The sequence below is a fragment of the Podarcis raffonei genome, chromosome 3 (genome assembly GCF_027172205.1).
Source record: "Podarcis raffonei isolate rPodRaf1 chromosome 3, rPodRaf1.pri, whole genome shotgun sequence".
Taxonomy (NCBI): domain Eukaryota; kingdom Metazoa; phylum Chordata; class Lepidosauria; order Squamata; family Lacertidae; genus Podarcis; species Podarcis raffonei.
In genome coordinates, this window is record NC_070604.1 from 60,420,508 (window position 1) to 60,439,096 (window position 18,589).

The 18,589-nt window shown below is 39.9% G+C and overlaps 1 protein-coding gene across 5 annotated transcripts in view; it reads right to left on the reverse strand.

Annotated features, from left to right (window-relative positions):
* Positions 1–7,790: 7,790 nt before the first annotated feature.
* Positions 7,791–18,589, reverse strand: part of ARHGAP18 (Rho GTPase activating protein 18) — a 59,649-nt gene continuing 48,850 nt past the window's right edge. For 4 of the 5 annotated variants that reach the window (XM_053381883.1, XM_053381882.1, XM_053381881.1 and 1 more), the window contains exons 9-15: positions 17,523–17,682; positions 16,103–16,185; positions 14,718–14,924; positions 13,219–13,383; positions 9,520–9,644; positions 8,960–9,021; positions 7,791–8,001 (exon numbers count right to left, since the gene is read on the reverse strand). In XM_053381883.1, coding sequence (XP_053237858.1) covers positions 7,910–8,001; positions 8,960–9,021; positions 9,520–9,644; positions 13,219–13,383; positions 14,718–14,924; positions 16,103–16,185; positions 17,523–17,682 — 894 coding nt within the window. In that variant the 3' untranslated portion in view covers positions 7,791–7,909. The remainder of the gene's footprint in view (positions 8,002–8,959; positions 9,022–9,519; positions 9,645–13,218; positions 13,384–14,717; positions 14,925–16,102; positions 16,186–17,522; positions 17,683–18,589) is intronic. The other variant, XM_053381884.1, reaches the window with a different exon arrangement.

The following is an 18,589-nucleotide window of genomic DNA, read 5'->3' on the forward strand; positions in this document are numbered from 1 at the left end:
TATAAAAGGTGGATAACTGATTGCTTTCATAAAGCAATATAACCACACTTAGTAAGGGAAATATTATTTGTACAAACCATTCTAAAGAGACCGCTGCATACCAGCACAGGGCATTTTGAGAGGAATGCAATGGATAAACTGCCACCCTGACCCTTTGGGAAGACAGGTGGGATATACATTCATTCATTCAGTAAGTAAGTAAACTATGGAGAAAATTTCTGAGGCAATTTCTCCTACGATTCTTTGGGGTCTTTAAATATCTATAACTTCTACCTATATGCTTCTTGCTAGCTTCTACCTTACCCCCACTCCCCGATGAGCTGAACAATGTCTCTCATCATCTCTAAAAGGTGGTTAGTTGTCCTAGTCCCAACCCAGATGCTCTCTAGTCTCCACCTGCTTCCCCCGCCAGAACATGCTACACAAGCATGAAAAAGTTTTTTATGATAGACATTATATTACCAGATGTATTTGCTTACAGTTTATAGACAGCACAGGGAAGGTTATAGAGCTTTATGTACCATCATGTTTTTCAATTAAATGTAATGTACAGTGCTCAAAGCCATGAATGGCTGGGCACTCAGCGCACGGCTAGCTATGCATTGAAAGATAACTGCACATTTTGTTAATTGTAAAACACATCTTCTTGGTAAAAAGTCAGTGGAAATTGCATTACTGCAGAATGGATTTGGTAAGGCAGGAAATTGGTGGATTCTAAATGTTTTGTAAGATACTTTTCATCTCCTAGTAATGGAGGTGGGTTTTCACTCAGATTCCATCAATATATGCCTTTCAGCAAGTAAAAACATCAGGTCTGGGCTAGCAGCTGCTACTGTAGACCTAAGGAAATACTGTTGGTGTGAGAGAGGTTTAGAAGTGAGATTCCTACCCTCCAGTAGCAGAGTTAAGTACAATGGTGATTGCTCCAGGCATATAAAAACTTGGTTAGATTTTACATCGGCCATCAGTTACCTTTAAACAAACATTCCCCACACAAAAATACTTGGGCTAGAATAAATCACAGATACTTAAAAGTCATGGGGGGAAAGAAAGTACACTCTATGAATTCTATGGTTTTACATACCAGGACATAACAACAACCATCTGTTTTTTAGCTGGTTTTAAAATTAAATATACACAACCTCAGATGAACAACACATGACATATTACACACCATGTCATGATTCATTTAACAGAAATAAAGCCAAAATGGAGAACCCAGATGTGGGAAATCTGCATGAGCATACACACAGGTTGTGCAGACAGGATGAGTTATCCTTGTCTAGACCGCCATCTTCTAACACAGCTTGCCTTGGGCAGAGAGGGGGGCCTGGCTATGGAGATGAGAGCTGTGTGCAGGCATGCCAGTCTACATGGCGTCCTGTCAGGGTAGGCAGAGTGAAGGAGGAAGGCAGAATTCTGCTTAGCCGCGTTGGGTAGCGCAACTGTGAAGTGGCTCCTGCCCTTGATAAAAACACATAATGCATGCTGATTAGCCTCAAAAGGCTGCTCTGAATTTGGAGTGGGAGCGGAGGGTGACAGCCCATGTCAATTGAATCGCTACTACCTAATCCCAAGCAGCTAATGCTCTTCAAGTGGCATGAAATTCAACCAAAGTACTTTTTCCAACAAGTCAAACTAATTGGCTGCCGGCAGAAACTTTTAATTAGCTACAGCTTCAACAAGAAGGTTTAACAAGCAGTATCTGATCTTTCACCCGCTGCAGTCAGCTCTCCACTACAATAGGGAATACATGCTGCCAAGATTCACAAAGTGGACTAATGATTTTCACCGAAAACTAAACATGCTCCCCATCGGTACATTTCTATTAGAAACCTGGCCATTTTGCTTATCGATGCATTGATGCTCCTCACCTCCTGCACAGCACCAGGGCCCATTTCTGGTACATAAAGCAGCCAAGGCTCACTTGAGTTTCCTTTCTTATCCAAACCAGACTCCACAGAGTGAAAATGCAAAAAGGCCCACATAGATTTTCATCACTCCTCCTCTACTAATACCAGGTTTATCTGGACTCCTCAGGCTTACTTTCCCTTTAACAATTAATCAAAAACCATTCCAATTATACTTAGTTCTTTGACACTAATCTAACTCAAAAGTACGTCTTTCGCGCATTATGGAAACTGCATTGTTCTGTTCAATTGTTGTATTAAAAGGGTAAAACCTAAAAACTGAACGTATTTTTAAAAACCAACATGGCTGCTGCTAGCTTCATGGAAGCTATTGCATCAGACCTGTTGTTCCTTTTCCCCAATATCAACTGTGTATGGAGTGGCTTTTTACAGTGCAAGTTGGCACCCAGAGACACTCTATTATTGTTATGACATTAGCAAAATGCTCTTCCTGCTGTTACAAAGATATACATGCAAGGGAAGGCCTAGCTCAACAGCTTATGAAATCAGTCCCCTGAAAGCCTTGTGCTGCCTAGAGCTTCTCCCTTTTCCATGATGGCAGGCATATCTTAGGTTGCAGTGACGGACAGCAGAGTCAAACCAGAGTTTGGTGATGCAGTTCCACTGAAACTCCACCAGAGTGCGGGAACCCCTCGCCCATTGGCTATGGAGTCAGATAGCACTTTGCGGGGAAGAATAAAAGGAGCAGTTTCTGAGAGAGTTAGGGGACTCGGCTAGACTGGTAAAGAAAAAGTGATTTATATGTCTATGTGCAATATAACATTGTGCTACCAGATGGCGATGTACAGTCCCATTTTTCTCTACCTGTTTTCCCCGTTTAAATTTATACTTTAAACTGAAAAAATTCTGGGAGCTGCAGAGTTCCCTGAGAAGTGTTTTGGTTGTTCAACTGCTCTTGAAATTGTAGCTCTATGAAGTCAGGGGTCTTTTAACAACTCTCAGCACTTTTAACAAACTACAGCTCCCAGAATTTTTTGGCGGAAGTCCTGACTGGTATCAGAGTGTTTTAAATGTATGGTTTGAGTGTCGCCATAGTTCCACAGTGCACATTGCGGACTAACAGTCCATCCCCTGTTAATCTCTCTTTGTGGTCTAAAGTTGCAAATGCACAATCCCCGTGTGCCCACTGTGAGATGGTACAAACCACTGAAAAATCTATTGCATGTACACAGCTACACATCTGGATAACCTACAAGCTCCTAAGGTACCTTCCTTATTTCTGTAGACTACATGTGGGTTAAAAAAAGAAACTGAATTAAGCACAAAACTCTTTTAAGATAGTTCAGGAGTGTGACATGAGGCACTGGGTAAGATACAAACTAGTGCAAGTGGGTGTCTGCTTGTGCAATGGGGATTCTCCTTCCTCTTCTCCTCTCTCCCTGCCCCCAAATCTGCCGTGGGTGGTTGGAATACACCCATAGCACTTTTTGAGGGCATGTGGAAGGTTCTGGGAGGCAGAGAGAAGAGAAACAGGAATTGTTGCAGGATCAAATTTCCATTGTGCAATCAGGCAGACGTAACTGGATGTCGCCCACTGCTATGCTGTTAACATTTTGACACCACTAATGTCTCTGGTGTATGGGTTTTGCAGTGTGTTTCAGAAACACTGAGTGATATTTGTATTAATGCTTACACCCCAGTAACAAGGCTACTATCATCTCATCATCAACCCACTAAGGAAGAGGGAAAAGACCCTTGTTATCTTTTCCCACTCAAACCCCTTTCTGTTGAGTAACACAACTGTACCCTGCTTTTCTGTACACTGCTTAGGAATTCTTTAACCAATTTATACACATATAAAATTCTAAATAAAATATAATATGTAGTTTGTAGAAGGCAGGTACTAAATTCCATTAAACCTTTTTTGGGTCTATAATTGAGAACAAGGCAATAATGGTCTTGTTTAAAATGGTACCACCAAATTGTTAGGTTTCCCAATGATTGTGCAATATTAAATTACTACTGCTCTCCAAGGCTACTTTTAAAAAAATACTTACATTGTCAGATAAAGCAGACTAATGGCTAACTGAACAGCACAAACAGATGCTGCAGGTAACAGGAATAAATAAACCATACAAAATGAATGATGCTTCTCACTGTTACTGACAGGTTTAAAAGGCGAAGTCTGCCACAGTTAGGTGGACCTTGCAAAAATGAGATGCAAGTGTCAGCAATGCTGAAGCAAGATTACAATTTCCATCACCTTTTCAAGCCATGCCAATTTGTATTTTGATGCATACCTCTTACATTTTCTACTTAAGGGATATCCAGCGACCACATGTTAAGATCTTGTATCTTTAATACATTTGCCTCCTGCGCCCAGGCATTATTGAAGGAGAGCCACTTTATCAATAAATGCCAGGGTTTCCATACAAACTCTAAGAATATTTCAACCATTTCACATTTCTGGGTGTTTGCTTTTTCACCTTTGAGTTCAGCTGTGGAGCAATGCTGCCACCTAGGGAGGCTGTAAAGAAAAGTCCCACAAATAAAAATGGAGAAAGTTCAAGACAATTGTTCGGACCAGAAACAAATGAGAAGATGGAGTATACCAAAAACAAATCAGAAACTGGGCATTTTGGTAGCTGGATTTAAAAACAATCAAACAGACGTGTCATCATTTAGACCTGGGCATAGACTTCTGCTATTCACTGTGGCTACTTTCCCAAATGAACCAAGGAAGGGGAAGGAACATGTCAATGTGAGACTCAAATACCACAGGCATAGCAAAAACATGGAAACCAAGTGCTGTAAATTAATAGCTTGTATATAGTGTGTGGGAAATCATTTTTGCCTGAGGGACAGTTCTCCTCCCCTCCCCCCATCTCATAGGCCCACCCATCTTTCAATCATCTGGGGCAATGATTGAACTTTTTGCTCAGCAGCTGATGAATGTGCAGTCCAATTCTGCTCTCTGCAGGGGTCTGTTTTGCCAGCAGGATTGAACCCCAGTGACTTCAGCTGACTGACAGGTGGATGTGGCTCGGGGTAAATGCCCTCATGGGGCAAATTAGATCTACTGGTGAGCAAAGACCAGTCTACAAACCAGAAGTTCCTCACTCCTGTTGTATTCATTAGGCAAAACACTCCCACACAGCCTCAAAATGAATAAAATACCGACAAAAAAAACCAAACAACACCCCTCATGCAAACAAAGAAGAAGCAATTTCAATGTAAATTGTAGCATTGGGAGGGGCAAGCAGCTCTGGCTGGCTCCAAGGGAGATGTCTGAGGATGCAATGGTGACCACTGGGGCCCAGGTTTAAATATGTATCATCAACTGTAAATACAGAACTAGGTAGATGTCACATTGTATTAAATTAAATGGCATACAAGGATCTGACTGCATATGTGTGTCATTAGATTCAGTGCAGAGACAAGTCTTTGGACTCCTCCCCCCCCCCCCCGAGACTTCTGTTTTCAAAGACCTGGTGATGTGCCCTATGCAACCACACACATACACAGAAAAGGAAAACGCAGACTCACCATTTTTCATCGGAAACATTTTATGTACAAATCTACACAAGTGTGGTAACTCCCCACCCTTCCCCATTAACTAGTCAGTGTATCTGTTGTGTATACTCCACGTATAAACCTCATAAATCAAATTAGATTATGAAAATTCATTTACATATATAAAAGAGCTGTTCAAATAGTAATAAAAATGGCACTAACCCTGCAACAAAAGTTATTTTTTAAAAAATCAAATCTACAGGCCATTTGTAGTTTAATGACCGCTACAGCTGTTCCCAGCAGCAGTAATTGTTTCTGATTCAAATACCTAAAATTTCCCTTGCAATTGAGTCTGATTTGCAGCAACTACAGACTGTAAAGTATTACAAAGGTTGCATTATGCATCTCGTATTACCTGTTAAACTAGGTTCCAGATTCATAAACTATTCTGCCTTTAAAATTTCCTCTTTACCAGAGATGGCTAGTGGGAATCCCCAGTTATGGCTGCATGCCAATCAAGGAGAGAAGGGAAAGCCATCCTGGTCGCCATGTGGACTGTGGCAGGAGAGATAAGAGTTCCAGGAGTTTCCACCTTAAGGATGCAGGATTCACAGCCCTCCAGATGCTGTCAGACTACAACTCCCATCAGCCCCTGCCAGCATGACAAATGGCCAGGGATGATGGGAATCCAAAAACACCAGGAGTGCCAGAGATTCCCTGTGCTAGCTAGTTCCTCCTTGGACAAGCTTTCTTCTCCCTACTTTATTGACCTGAAACAGTCAATCCCACCAAAGTACCAGATCATGAAGGGTGAGGCTTCGAAAACCAATACAGTCATTTTATGGCAGGAGATTAGGTTGCAATTCCCTGGGAATGTTGCAAGTGCAGATACCACTGAGGTTTGTGCCTCTGAACATCTGACTCTTCTGATAGCCTATTAATTGTGCAGCAAGAGAAGCTAGAATAATTTCAGTGACACAGGAGCACATGGTTTGTCAGTGGTGCAAGAGCTCATAGCTACCGCCAAAAATGAATGTCAGTAATACTCCCTTGTTGAAAATAGGAAGGCATCTTAAGACTTGCATCCTAGCAGTAATACATTTCATCCTCTTTTTGTCTTTATACAAGCTTAATTTCTGTTGATTTTGTTTCTGAAGAACAAAATGCAAAGGTCAACATGTCCTTGCAGACATCTGCTGTGAGCCCCACCTACGTAAGGTAAATGCTCATCTGCATACAATTAGCCTCACCCCTTCCACTGTAGGGAGAAAAACACACCCTTTGGTTCAACCACATGTGAATCGCTTTTGATGACAACTTTGTTGTTAAGAGAATGCTTAAGCAAAGCCCAGGGCCATACCTTTCATTGTGAGACTTTCAGCCATGTTAATCTGCACAGAATGCACAACAGCGTGCTCAACGACTACACTGTAAGCTTCAACGTGAGTATGCTGAAATTAAAAGGTCATGAATATTATCTTTGGACTTCACTGACTTTAGACAATACTGAATTGAAAACATTATCTGTGCATATGTCTAAGACATTGGGGGGATATTGGACCCTTGAATGATCATTGATATGACTAGTCACATTAATACCATACATGGAGACACTATACATATTATTCTTTTCCCAACCTGCGTAGATTTCCCAGTGTGAGTATTGCACTCATCACACAGAAGCATCTATATTCAAATTTTCACACTATTGTCAACATGGAATTATGAAGGAAATGCCTAATATGTTATGGAACTTAAGTTCCATATATATTTCCTTTCCCTAGAATGCTTATATTTGTAGCAGCTCATTAAGAATTGAGAAGACTGTGGAATCTAGGGTGGTAATACAGAGATTTTCTTTGGTATACTGGCTTCATAGCAATACATTTTTCATCACAATGATCACAGGAACTGTTTCCAGGTAAGGATTGTTTTGTCAGTATTATGTCACATTAGCTTTCCCATATGAATGTGTTTCTGGGGACAGAAAGAGTAGGTACATCGTTTTGTGTGACTTAAACAAATGCATGTAGTAAGTTTGTGTGGTACTCTTTGTGCCACTATTGTCCTGATTACATAGGGAATACAAGCACCATTTATAATTTGGATGGCCCAATGAAGGAACATCTATTTTTTACAGATGTCTTCATTATAAAAAATTTGACCCTTCATTGGAGAAATGAAGCCATAACAAGCAATCTGAAAGTAATGGGAATTAGATGGGACCATACCAAAGGCACAATGGTTCCCATAAGAAAAAAGTTCTGTACATACTGTTCCTGTGCAACAAAATCAGTTAAGATCACAAAGCTACCTGCCCTACCAGTTTTGCTACAGTAGTTTGCATTGACTTGGGAGAAAGGGAGACGGCTTCCTGTAAGCCAACTGCAGCACTGACAATGCCCCTTAACAGTGCAATATTTGTGACGTATCCAATGAATACATCACGCTTTTATTTTGGTGCACGTGAACATTAGTTTTACAAAAATCAGTCACAGTTAATCTCTTTGTAAATTAAAAAAAAGTCAGCAGTTTTTAGATTTTATAACCCACTCAGCATTTGGGTTTAGCTGATGCAAATCCTTTATGTAGGTATCATCATCCAGGCAGCGTTCACCTGTTAGGAAAACACATATATTATGTAAAACTACAGATTATTTTGAAAATGATTAAGACTGTATGCAAATAGGAATAAGTCCTATTGAGCTTAGTGGAAGTTGTTTCTGTGTCAACATGCATCGGATTATGGAAACAGAGGAAATGAGGACCAACCAAGGGATAAAACAAAACCACAACTTTATTAACTCTGATTGAGTTAATAACTGAAGCAAACCATAACACCTAATCACAGAGTGATCTCAGCAGATCAGATGCTGAATTCTAAGTGAGTTCCACACTGGTTCAGAGACAGAAGAAGTAAATACCACTGAGCGGTCAACTGCCACGCTTCGTGGTACACTGAGGGAATCCATGCTAAATTCACCCTCCAAGCCAGTTACTTTTAGAAGTCCAGCATGCCCCCAGCTTCCTCACCCCAATTGTCTTGAAAGGATGGTCACTTTATGTTTCACCTTAAGGAGCACACCAATCTTTACTGCTCGCTCTTTTACTTGTACTATTCCAGCAGTTGTGAACGTATAATGATAATCTAATTAATTAGGCCCTGTGCAATACATCTCCCCTGCTGAGAATCCTACTCAGCTCTGAAGCTGGCCAGTTAATACCATACCATGGCTAAAGGGAGAGTGGGTGGGTGCTGAGCTCCCTACAAACCTATTGCCTGTTTTTTGAGGCAGTGCTGATTAATACAGCCCTCAATCCTCATTGGCTGCCACTGCATGAGGACACACATTGCCAATAAATCCTCACCTCGCTCTTTCTACTCCTGTACATTCAAACCTGCACATCAGGGGAAAGCTTCTAGCCTAATTCTTGACATATGTCACTTCCAAAACAATAGGTATTGAGGGCACTTCCATGCAAGAAATTACTCATACACCTGTATGATGTCATTCCAGCTGCAACACGTGCTTTAAGTAAAGTTTGAAACCAGTCTACAGTGTAAAGAGCCTTACCAATGTTCCCTCCAACTTCATATAAAAACACTTCTTCTTTCTTCAGAGACTGGACGGTCCCACTACAAAGGAATGCAACAAAATTATTCAGCAGAGTACCAAATAACTTGCAACCGAAAGCTACTAGATGTGCTTAGGAAAATGCTCTACAGCTCAGGAGATTTGCCAGTGCGCTAAAATTATCTTGCTATCTTTCTCCATCTGTTAACTTACTGAATAAACATCTCATATTGGGATGATTAGAAAAAGGAGCTACACGCTACAATGAATTGCATGGAAACAAAATTACTTGTAGAAACTTATATACTCAAAGGTCCACAAAGGTGATTTGCGGAATCTTATAGTCCCCAAGATGCCCTCACAGAGACCCACAGCACCGTGCCCTAAATATACACTGGTCCCTTGAGCCTAATTATGTCAGGGTGTGGTTTTTTTGTTGTTGTTTTTTGCTGCAGAATCAAGTCAACACAAAGAAGAAGAAGAAGAAGAAGAAGAAGAAGAAGAAGAAGAAGAGGAGTAGCAGTAGTTTGGGAGAAAATGAGAGACAGAAATGCTTGTACCTTTTTTGGCTGAGGAACCTGGCCACTACATCACAAGCTTTTAGTTCTTCCGTCAGCTGGATTGCCATGGAAACTTTGGAAAGATGAGGCGCTTGCACCCGTATTACTCCCTGAGGAACATCAGCCTGCAAAGCAATAATGGAATTGGAATGGAGCAGCTTGCAGCTGGCTTTGAGGAGTTTCTCCAAACATAGTGCAGAATCAATAGTTGGGACAGCTCATGTACTGAATACTCAAGTTAGGGATATTGTATGGAGAGCAAGATGGCGGGGTGGGTGGGAATTACCAGTTGTACAATTTTGCAAAATGCTTACAGACGCCTATATTTTATATTGTTACCACCACATTTGCACAGTCAGGGCACATTATGAAGCATGCTTTTGTGATGTTACATTTGCACATTAATCGGATCCTGTTGTGCACCGGAAACTAACAAAATATCATTCTTAATTGTACCTTAGGTTATTGTAAGAACATTTCTGAACCAATTAGATATTTTTTAACCAAATGTGAATTCTCTTTTCAGTTATACTACAGACCTAAAGAAAAGCTTTTATGCAACTCTTAATTGCAAAATGTGAAGAAATGAGTTTAATTTCAAATTCTGAATGAACTATCTCATATCAAATTATAATATGAAATTGCTTTTAAAATCTTAAGAGTTCTTTCCTTATTTAAAATCCAACACATCCTACATAAAATTTTATTAAAACCTATCTTATTAGTTGTAATCCTTGGATAACCTCTGGAAGGTTTTTGCTACTATAGCCTGGCTTCTCATATACTAGATTTAATAACGGGAAAGAAAGCATTGGTAGTGCCAGCAGAGCAGGTGGGATCCACTTCTCAGCTTGCAAAAAAAGAAAATACAAACTCTTTTTTATTACAGAACAGAGGCACAGATAATAAGGGATAGGTGAGTTGGGAAGCTATATATAGAGGGTTACAAAGTCTTCCTATTAATGTGTAGGGCAAGAAACCAATAGCTTCCAACTCCTTCCAGAAACTGTAATAATAATAATAATAATAATAATAATAATAATAATAATAATAATAATTATTTATGTTGCCTTCCTTTAGTGCCTGCAGGCCTGATATGGGTCACAATTTGGCCTACAAGGCCATTTCCCCCAAACTACGGCCACTTGCCCAACCACTGATGTTATATGTTGGTGCCAATTGTTGGTGGTTGCAAAGTGTTGTGCTTATCCAACAGCGAGATCCACAGAGTTGCCTTCATTGGAACCTCCCCAGTGTAGCTGAGGGGAACTTGCTGTCAGTGCCTATCAGCTGACTGGTGCTGGCAGCTAGTGAGTCCCACTGGGATCAGCTACACTGCAGAGCTACTGATCAGGAAGCTGAGAACTTACAGTCCTTTGCAAGCCCCCCCCCCCCGCCGCCATATCAGATGATTCCCTTTCAAAGCACTGCCTTTAACCACAACTGTTTGATTTCAAGCCACATGGGCAAGGAAAACAGGTCCACTGACACCACTATGATTGGTCCCAGGGGACTGACAGGTTGGTTGACACAGGGTGGAAGAGATAAGGATCCACCCCTACTTTACTGCATCACTCTATATTCCTAATGGCCAAACTGACTTTTGCCATTTCTAGATAGGTCTAGACCAGTGTTGGCCAAACTTGGGTCTCCAGCTGTTTTGAGACTACAAATCATCCCTGGCCACTGGTCCTGTTAGCTAGGGATGATACGAGTTGTAGTCCAAAAACAGCTGGAGACCCAAGTTTGGCCAACACTGGCCTTGAGAAATAATTTGTTCACTATCAAGATGGCCTGAAATGACTGAAGCCAGCTATATCCAGTAGATGTTTACACAACACACTGAAGGCATGCTGTGTAATGAGCTCCACTTGCCTTCCTGCTACATCATCAGGTGACAGCCTGAGTCACCTTGACTTGTACTGCGGTGACCAGGGACAAAGAGTGCAGGGCTCACACTCATTAAAAGACAATGGAAAAAGGGAATCTGAGAAGGTGCTAGATCTTCTTACTCTCCTGAGGTTCCCTCTTGTCTATACAGCTGCATACAAAGCGCATGGCATGCTGCACTATCCAAGCCCATAAACAATAACAACTTTTTATTTTCCAAGAGAATTCAGTTTTAAATTATAGTTTTGAAATTGCTGCAATTAAGAGAGCTGACCAAATTTTGAGGATTCTGCATGCTGTGCCCTAGATACATATGAAACAGTGGGCTATAGGGCCTAATTTTAACATTAAGAGGCCACAGTGGGGATAAGGATATTTTCGGATGCTTTGTCCCCCAAACTCCTTCCCCCAGCCAGGTCAGAAACTGGAATGGTGGAGCACAAGGAGTTAAACTGGGAAAAGATTTACCTCCTGCTCTTATTTTATATTTAAAAGTTAAATACACAACACCCCAAAAATTTGTAACAAAAATGCCTACCATCACCACATCCAGCTTGGCCCCCAATATGCCAATAGATTATAATGAATAATCATTATTATAACGTGATGAGCCAGTGCAATTTTGCATTCTTCCACAAGATGTCTCTAATTCACTAAATTGTGAATATGACTTTAGTTAATGATGGGCTACACACATCCAAAGAGAATCTGCATTCAGAATACAGATCATGTATGTATTCTGATATTTGATCTTAACACAGGCTGGATATAATTAATTAGAGACAAAGTTATGTTTAACCAATCGAGAACAACAGACCAGCAAGTGTTTACCCCAAAACGCTAGTGACTGTGAATTGATTTGTACCATATATATATATATATTGTACCTCTCATATATATATATATATATATATATATATATATATATATATACACACACACACACACACACACACACACACACACACATTTCCATACTTTAAAAAGGGAATGGATTTGGTTTCTTCTGCTGCTGTTCTTACAGATACTTCCATGACGGTTTTTAGAGACTGTATTCTAAAATCACTTTATGGTTTATTGGCATTTATTATGTGGTGCACTAATCTGGATGCCAAACTGACAGAAGGAATAAACTTCAATCATTTCAGAGGTGCTCTTCTACTTTCCTCTGCTGAAACAAATATGCAGTTTACACCCTTGCTCAGGGCCATGAATCTTTACCTTTCACTCTGAAAGTGAAACAAGAAAGCTAGGTACGACTGAACCATGACAGTTTCGCAACAGTAAGCAAGCGCCTTGGAACCTTCAAGTGTTGCAAATATAGGCCTTCCGAACTGGAACATCTAGCCATTTTGATTATCTTAGTAACTAAATACATGTTATAAACCCTTCTTTGCTAATAGGCAAGGCATTGTTTTAACAAGATCATGTTTTTCAGATAATTACATTTATTCATCAAGAAAAGGCAAATTGTAAATATGGCAGAGCTGCTATTTTATCACTACCACTAGCTCTGGTAGTTCCAATTGGAGATCAGCCTTTACCAAAGGTGTCATGGGCTTTGAAGACACTCCAGCTCAGGTCGCAAGGGAGAAACATGCTAAGAGGAAGGAATGCTTGGCAAACCCCCACCGTGATTAACTCCGGCCCAGAAACCTATGTCCCCACTGTGGAAAGACGTGCGGATCCAGAATTGGCCTCCACAGTCATTGTTAGAACTGTATTTATGGAAGACAATCTTACTCAGCTACAAGCAATCACCAAAGAAGAAGACGACCTACTCTAATTTACTGAAAGTTACTTGCTTACCTCATTGACACTTTTTACATCATTGACATTTTTATCTTGCTTCTCATGTTTTTCACGGTCATAAGCCATTTTCTTCAGCAATTTTTTCACAGCTTTGTCCTTTTTCTCCTTTTTCTGACTTTCAGTATTTTGCTTTCTTACTTGGTTCACAAGGAATGTAGGAATCTAAGCAAACATAAAATCTATTATTAACACCATTGATACAGTCAGCTCCTATAAACAAATGTTTATATCCTTCTAGTGACAAGACATATCAAATATGGAATATCAAACACCAATATTTATGTCAAACGAGAACAGAATTATATTGTTAAAAATGAGACTCAAATGATAGATGCAAAGACACGGTATGAAATATAATTGCACAGAACCTCTTCATAGTAAAACCATATAAGGTATAGCTAATCATCTCAGGTCAGTTTTTGTACAAGTAACGGGTCTATATTGGCGTCATGAAATCAGACTGCTGCGCAAGCAGTTTCTCATGAATGGTGCTCTGCCTTCCATATTGTTGTTTGCATGTGTGAATAAACCCACAGAAGGGCAAAACTAAGTTTTCGACACTAACCTATATGGAAATAACCAAGATATAACAAAATATGGCACCAATGGTATAATTTATTCATTCCAGAATTTGTTTTCTGTCTTTCTGTGTAATGCATACTCAAGGCAGCCTACAACCACTTAAACATGATTAATAATATAACAATTACATTTCTAGAAGAGAAAATCTCTTTTCCTTCAGTGAAGCTTTTTAAAAAAAATCTGTTGGGTGTTTTTATTTGGTTTATTTTATTTTTATATTTTTAGCTTGTATATAGTTCCAAAACCAAATCTAGTGAAGGGCAGCTATAAATACTTAAATATAATAAACAAGTTATTGTTTGTTCTGAAATACAAAATAACATTTACAAAGTAGGGGCTATTTACTCTCGTCATGAGTAAAATATGCAAACAATATTCTAAAACACACGAGGATTCATTCTGTAAATATTCCTATGGGGAATTATGTACGCCATCCATATTTTGAACTACATTAAACAGAAATGTTTTATAGCTTACGCTGACCTTTTTTTTTTTTAACACAAAACATCTCAATATTATTATTATTTATTAAATTTGTATATCTATGTAGCTCTTACATCCAGCTGCTTAGAATGAATAGAGTCATCTGCATTGTGTGTGTTTTTGTGTGTAGGGTTCAGTAAAATTTGTAAAATGGTGGCCCTTCTGTTTAAGACAATTCTCTAATGCAGAGCTTTCCAAACTGTGTGTCACGACACGTTAGTGCATCAGCCGCAGTGTGTAGGTATGTTGCACGAACGCTCTCCACGCTCCTCCCGGGGCTGGAAAGGGGTTGCTGTAGTTTAACCTCCAGTTTGCTAGTAAAACTGAATTACTATGTTGTGAAATGATGCATGTCTAAAAATTGTGTCACCAACATGAAAAATTTGGAAAACTCTTCTCTAATGACAATAAGCACTTTTAAACAAACTTACAGTCCATAAAAGGTTTTGGTTTCTAATCATAAAACGCATGACATTTGCTGTCCCAGCCGCCATAACGAACTCGCTTTGCTCTGTGTTCTTTGAGCCCAAACCATGAAACATGAAGATGTTTGGAGCCATAACCATGGCAACATTCTTTAGGGTCATTTTATTTTTATCTCGGTGATCAATTACCCTTTGAAGAAATTCAAGCAGTGCCTGAAAATGAGAACAGCATTGACAAAGTAGGCATGCGCAAACAAACAAGAAACATGCTCAAATAGTGCGCGTTTAAAAAAGTTTATTCTAGTATGTGCACAGCATTAAATCAACTAGTAACTTCAGTGGTTAAACTAAACAAGTGATTTCTCCAAAAATCAAAGTCAACTTCCTTTTACTTTCAGTAAAAAGAAAGGTAGGCATCTGAAATCTTTATTCTGGATCAGATATAGACAACATGGTGTCTAATAATAATAATAATAATAATAATAATAATAATAATAATAATACCTTTATTGTCATTGTACAACCTGTGTACAATGAAATTAAATGAGCCTTGTTTAAGTACAACCTCCATGAGCCCAAGCCAGCATGGCCAATGGTCAGGGTGATAGGAGTTGGATTCCACCAACATCTGTAGGAAACCACACTGGCTATCCTTCTTCTAACGAAGATATGGTTGACTAGGTCAAGCATATATCATATATTCAAGGTTGCCCTAGATTTTGTTTAGCTGTACTCTGGTTCTTTGCAAAACCAGCAGTGACCCTCTCTCTGGGCTGCCTCACTCCTTAAAGGTAAATTTGTGTTAGTGGTTGTGATATTTATTATGGGTCTTGGAAGGGACCTTGTAGGCCATCTAGTCTAGCAGCAAATCCAGAGGTAGAGTATCCATCAATGGCTGTCCAGACCCTACCTGAAAACAGTCCATCATCCCTCTAGTTAATTGGTTTTATTGCTAAATTGCTCTTATGGTCAAGTGATTTCTCCTAATGTTGTACTGATAGCTATCCTCTAAGCCCATTAGATCTGAGGCAGCAGAGAACAAGTGAGAGCTTTTCTGATATTTGAGGAGTGCCACCATATCAGTCCACTTATTCAGGGTAAACATACCCCATTCCCTTAACCTCTCCTCAAACGAAAGGTTTCCATACCCCCAACCATCCTTTCTGAAACCATTCTAATTTGTCCACATTCTCCTTTGAAGTGTGGTGCCAAGAATTAGGCCCTGCACTTACACCTTTCCCGCAATCAAGATTCCAGGCCTATCCTTGTGGTAGAAGCATGGCTCTGGAACCCCAACTGGGAAGGAAGAGAAGTGGGGAGTAGCCCTAGTTGCTGTGGGTAGAAGTGTAATTGCAGAGGTGCTTTTTTAATGGTGAAGTCTTAAGTCTAACCTTAAGAGTATCTCTATTTCCGTCTGGGAGAAGGAGGACCAAAAGATTCAGTGCTTGCAGCTGATGCTTCTTCGTTGGAAGTTCTGTCAGTGAAACATGCAAATCTCAATTTGTGAATATGTTTTTGAATCATTTTGCATTTTCCTCAAAAATATTAATGTTTATGGATTTCTCTTGGTTATCTTCACAGGTAAAAAGCAACCAAGACATTTTGACACCTCAGGCAAACCACAAAATGGCACCCCACTCCCCGTCAGGTAAGAAGGGGAGGTGAACATCAACATCAGGAACAAAGGAAGTATAAACATCTACATTGGGATTGCTAGCCCTGTGGATCCTGCCACATGAGGCAGTCGCCTCACCTAGCATCTTGTTTTCCGATTCTGCTTCATGACTCAACTGCCACAAGATCCATTATTACCAATTTTGGGATTCATGATTTCCCAGGTAATGCCTTACTTTTGCTACTTTGTTTCATACTGTAATGCTTATTAATACAATATTTAGTAGACCAAAGAAAAATCCTTCACAGATGAAACATCCATTTATGCCCACGACTATGAAAGGAATTTATGACAGCCAGTAAAAAGAATGGCTTAGTGTCACATGCTAAAAAGCTCACTGAAGCACAATGCTCTTTGTTGACCATGCTTCTGGTATTGCTGCATTGCAAGTCATTTGTGGTGCTAAATGTAGTATGGGAGTTCCACATCTCTGGAGGATTTCTAAGGCAGCAATTACAACCAACAACAACATCATTAGGTGTGTTCAGCAAGCTTGAAAGTCTCTATGTAGACATTTTCTTTAAAATGTTTACTGATAACCTAGCCATCATGGCAGACAGGGTTGCCAACTGGAATAAAATATTGGAGGGAGGTAAGCCCTGCCCTACATAATTATGATTTTTTTTCCACTATGAAAGACATAAATATCATTTTATGAATTCATCTACTGTTTGCTGAACAGTATGAGGCACTTGTGTACAGAAAACCATTCTGTGTGTTTGTTTTCAGATGCAAGAAAGCTAATGGACTATTTGCAGAAAATTTCATGGACTCGCTTGCCAATGAAGAATAGCCATGCCCAGAAAAGATTAATGGTGGAAGTGGTTGTTTGACTGTTCCACATCAATGAGGGAGAACATTTTCCAGAACTGTAGGAACACAATTCTTGTATGTGCAACATGTGATTCTACAACATGGGTTATTAACCTGTAGCCTGCAAGGCCATACAGGTTTTTTCTCCCTATGGCTCTCCAGAACTCCACAAAGTTTGTTATTTCTAGAAATGTTTTTTGGGGGGGTTATTACTGAGTCCTCCCATAGGTTCCCTATAGGGATGTAGGAAGGCTGACCTGGAAAAAAAGACCTGCTCTGCATAATGACTCCCCTAATTCTGAACCAGAAGGAGTTATGCTTACTTTGCACATCCTGGAAGGCCTTGAGATACTCCACAGTGAGCAGCGGTTGAGGCAGTTCTCGAATAAAGAGTTTCAGAAGACTTGCTGCATCGTGCTGTTTTACATTTTCCCAGTGGAAAGTCCCTTCATAAAACTTTGCTTCAAGCTCCTGGCAAAGGTTCTAGAAGACAAGAGGCTGAAAAGTCTTTATGCACTTCACACATATATTTTATGCTTTTAAAAAAGGGGGAAATGAAATCGTCTTATTTATCCAAAACATCAACGGTAAAACTAGGCACACATTTTAACATAAAAAACTGAGCCAGGGCATAGTGCTAAAAATGACGTTTTGTATTTCCTGTGTTTATATAATGCTACATATGCTGTCAAAACAGATACTCCATTTGACAATGGATCTCCTTTGTGCTCCCTGGCCCATTAACAGTATTCAATAGCAAAAGAGGATGTGCAAAGGCACATTCAGTGTCATGTATCAAAATGCTCTCTATTTATACAACATCTCTAGAAATATGATCAAGTGTTGCAGATGCTTGAATTCAAGTGTTTTGAATTCATTTATGGCTCTTCAGATGATTAACACATGATGCCAATCTTCCTAAGCCAGGCATGTCCAAAGTCCATTTTGGGGGCCTAATCCGGCCCGCCTTCGGTTCAATCCAGCCCCTGTGGCAGTTTATTTCCCAGGGTAAAATCCTAAAAAAATCTCAACAACTTCAACCCCCCAAAAAAGGCTAACAACATCGGTTGACCCTATGGTCGGCCCTTACGGCCTTTCACTTCATCAAATCTGGCCCTCTTTTTAAAAAGTTTGGACACCACTGTCCTAAGTTAAAAAGACACCTATCTGCAATTCAACATTCAGAGCAGGTTAAATTAATAGCTCCTGTGGTCTCCGGAAATTTCTCTCTGAAAAGAGCTTGCATGCATGCTTATTTGGCCATCTAAACAGAAGCTTGAAATCACTCTGCATGTTTGGACAACAGGGATTTGTATTGTATTTACCCTCCACACTCCATTATTGCCTATTTCATCTCAATGGAGCTATGCTTCAATTCAGCCACTTTGCC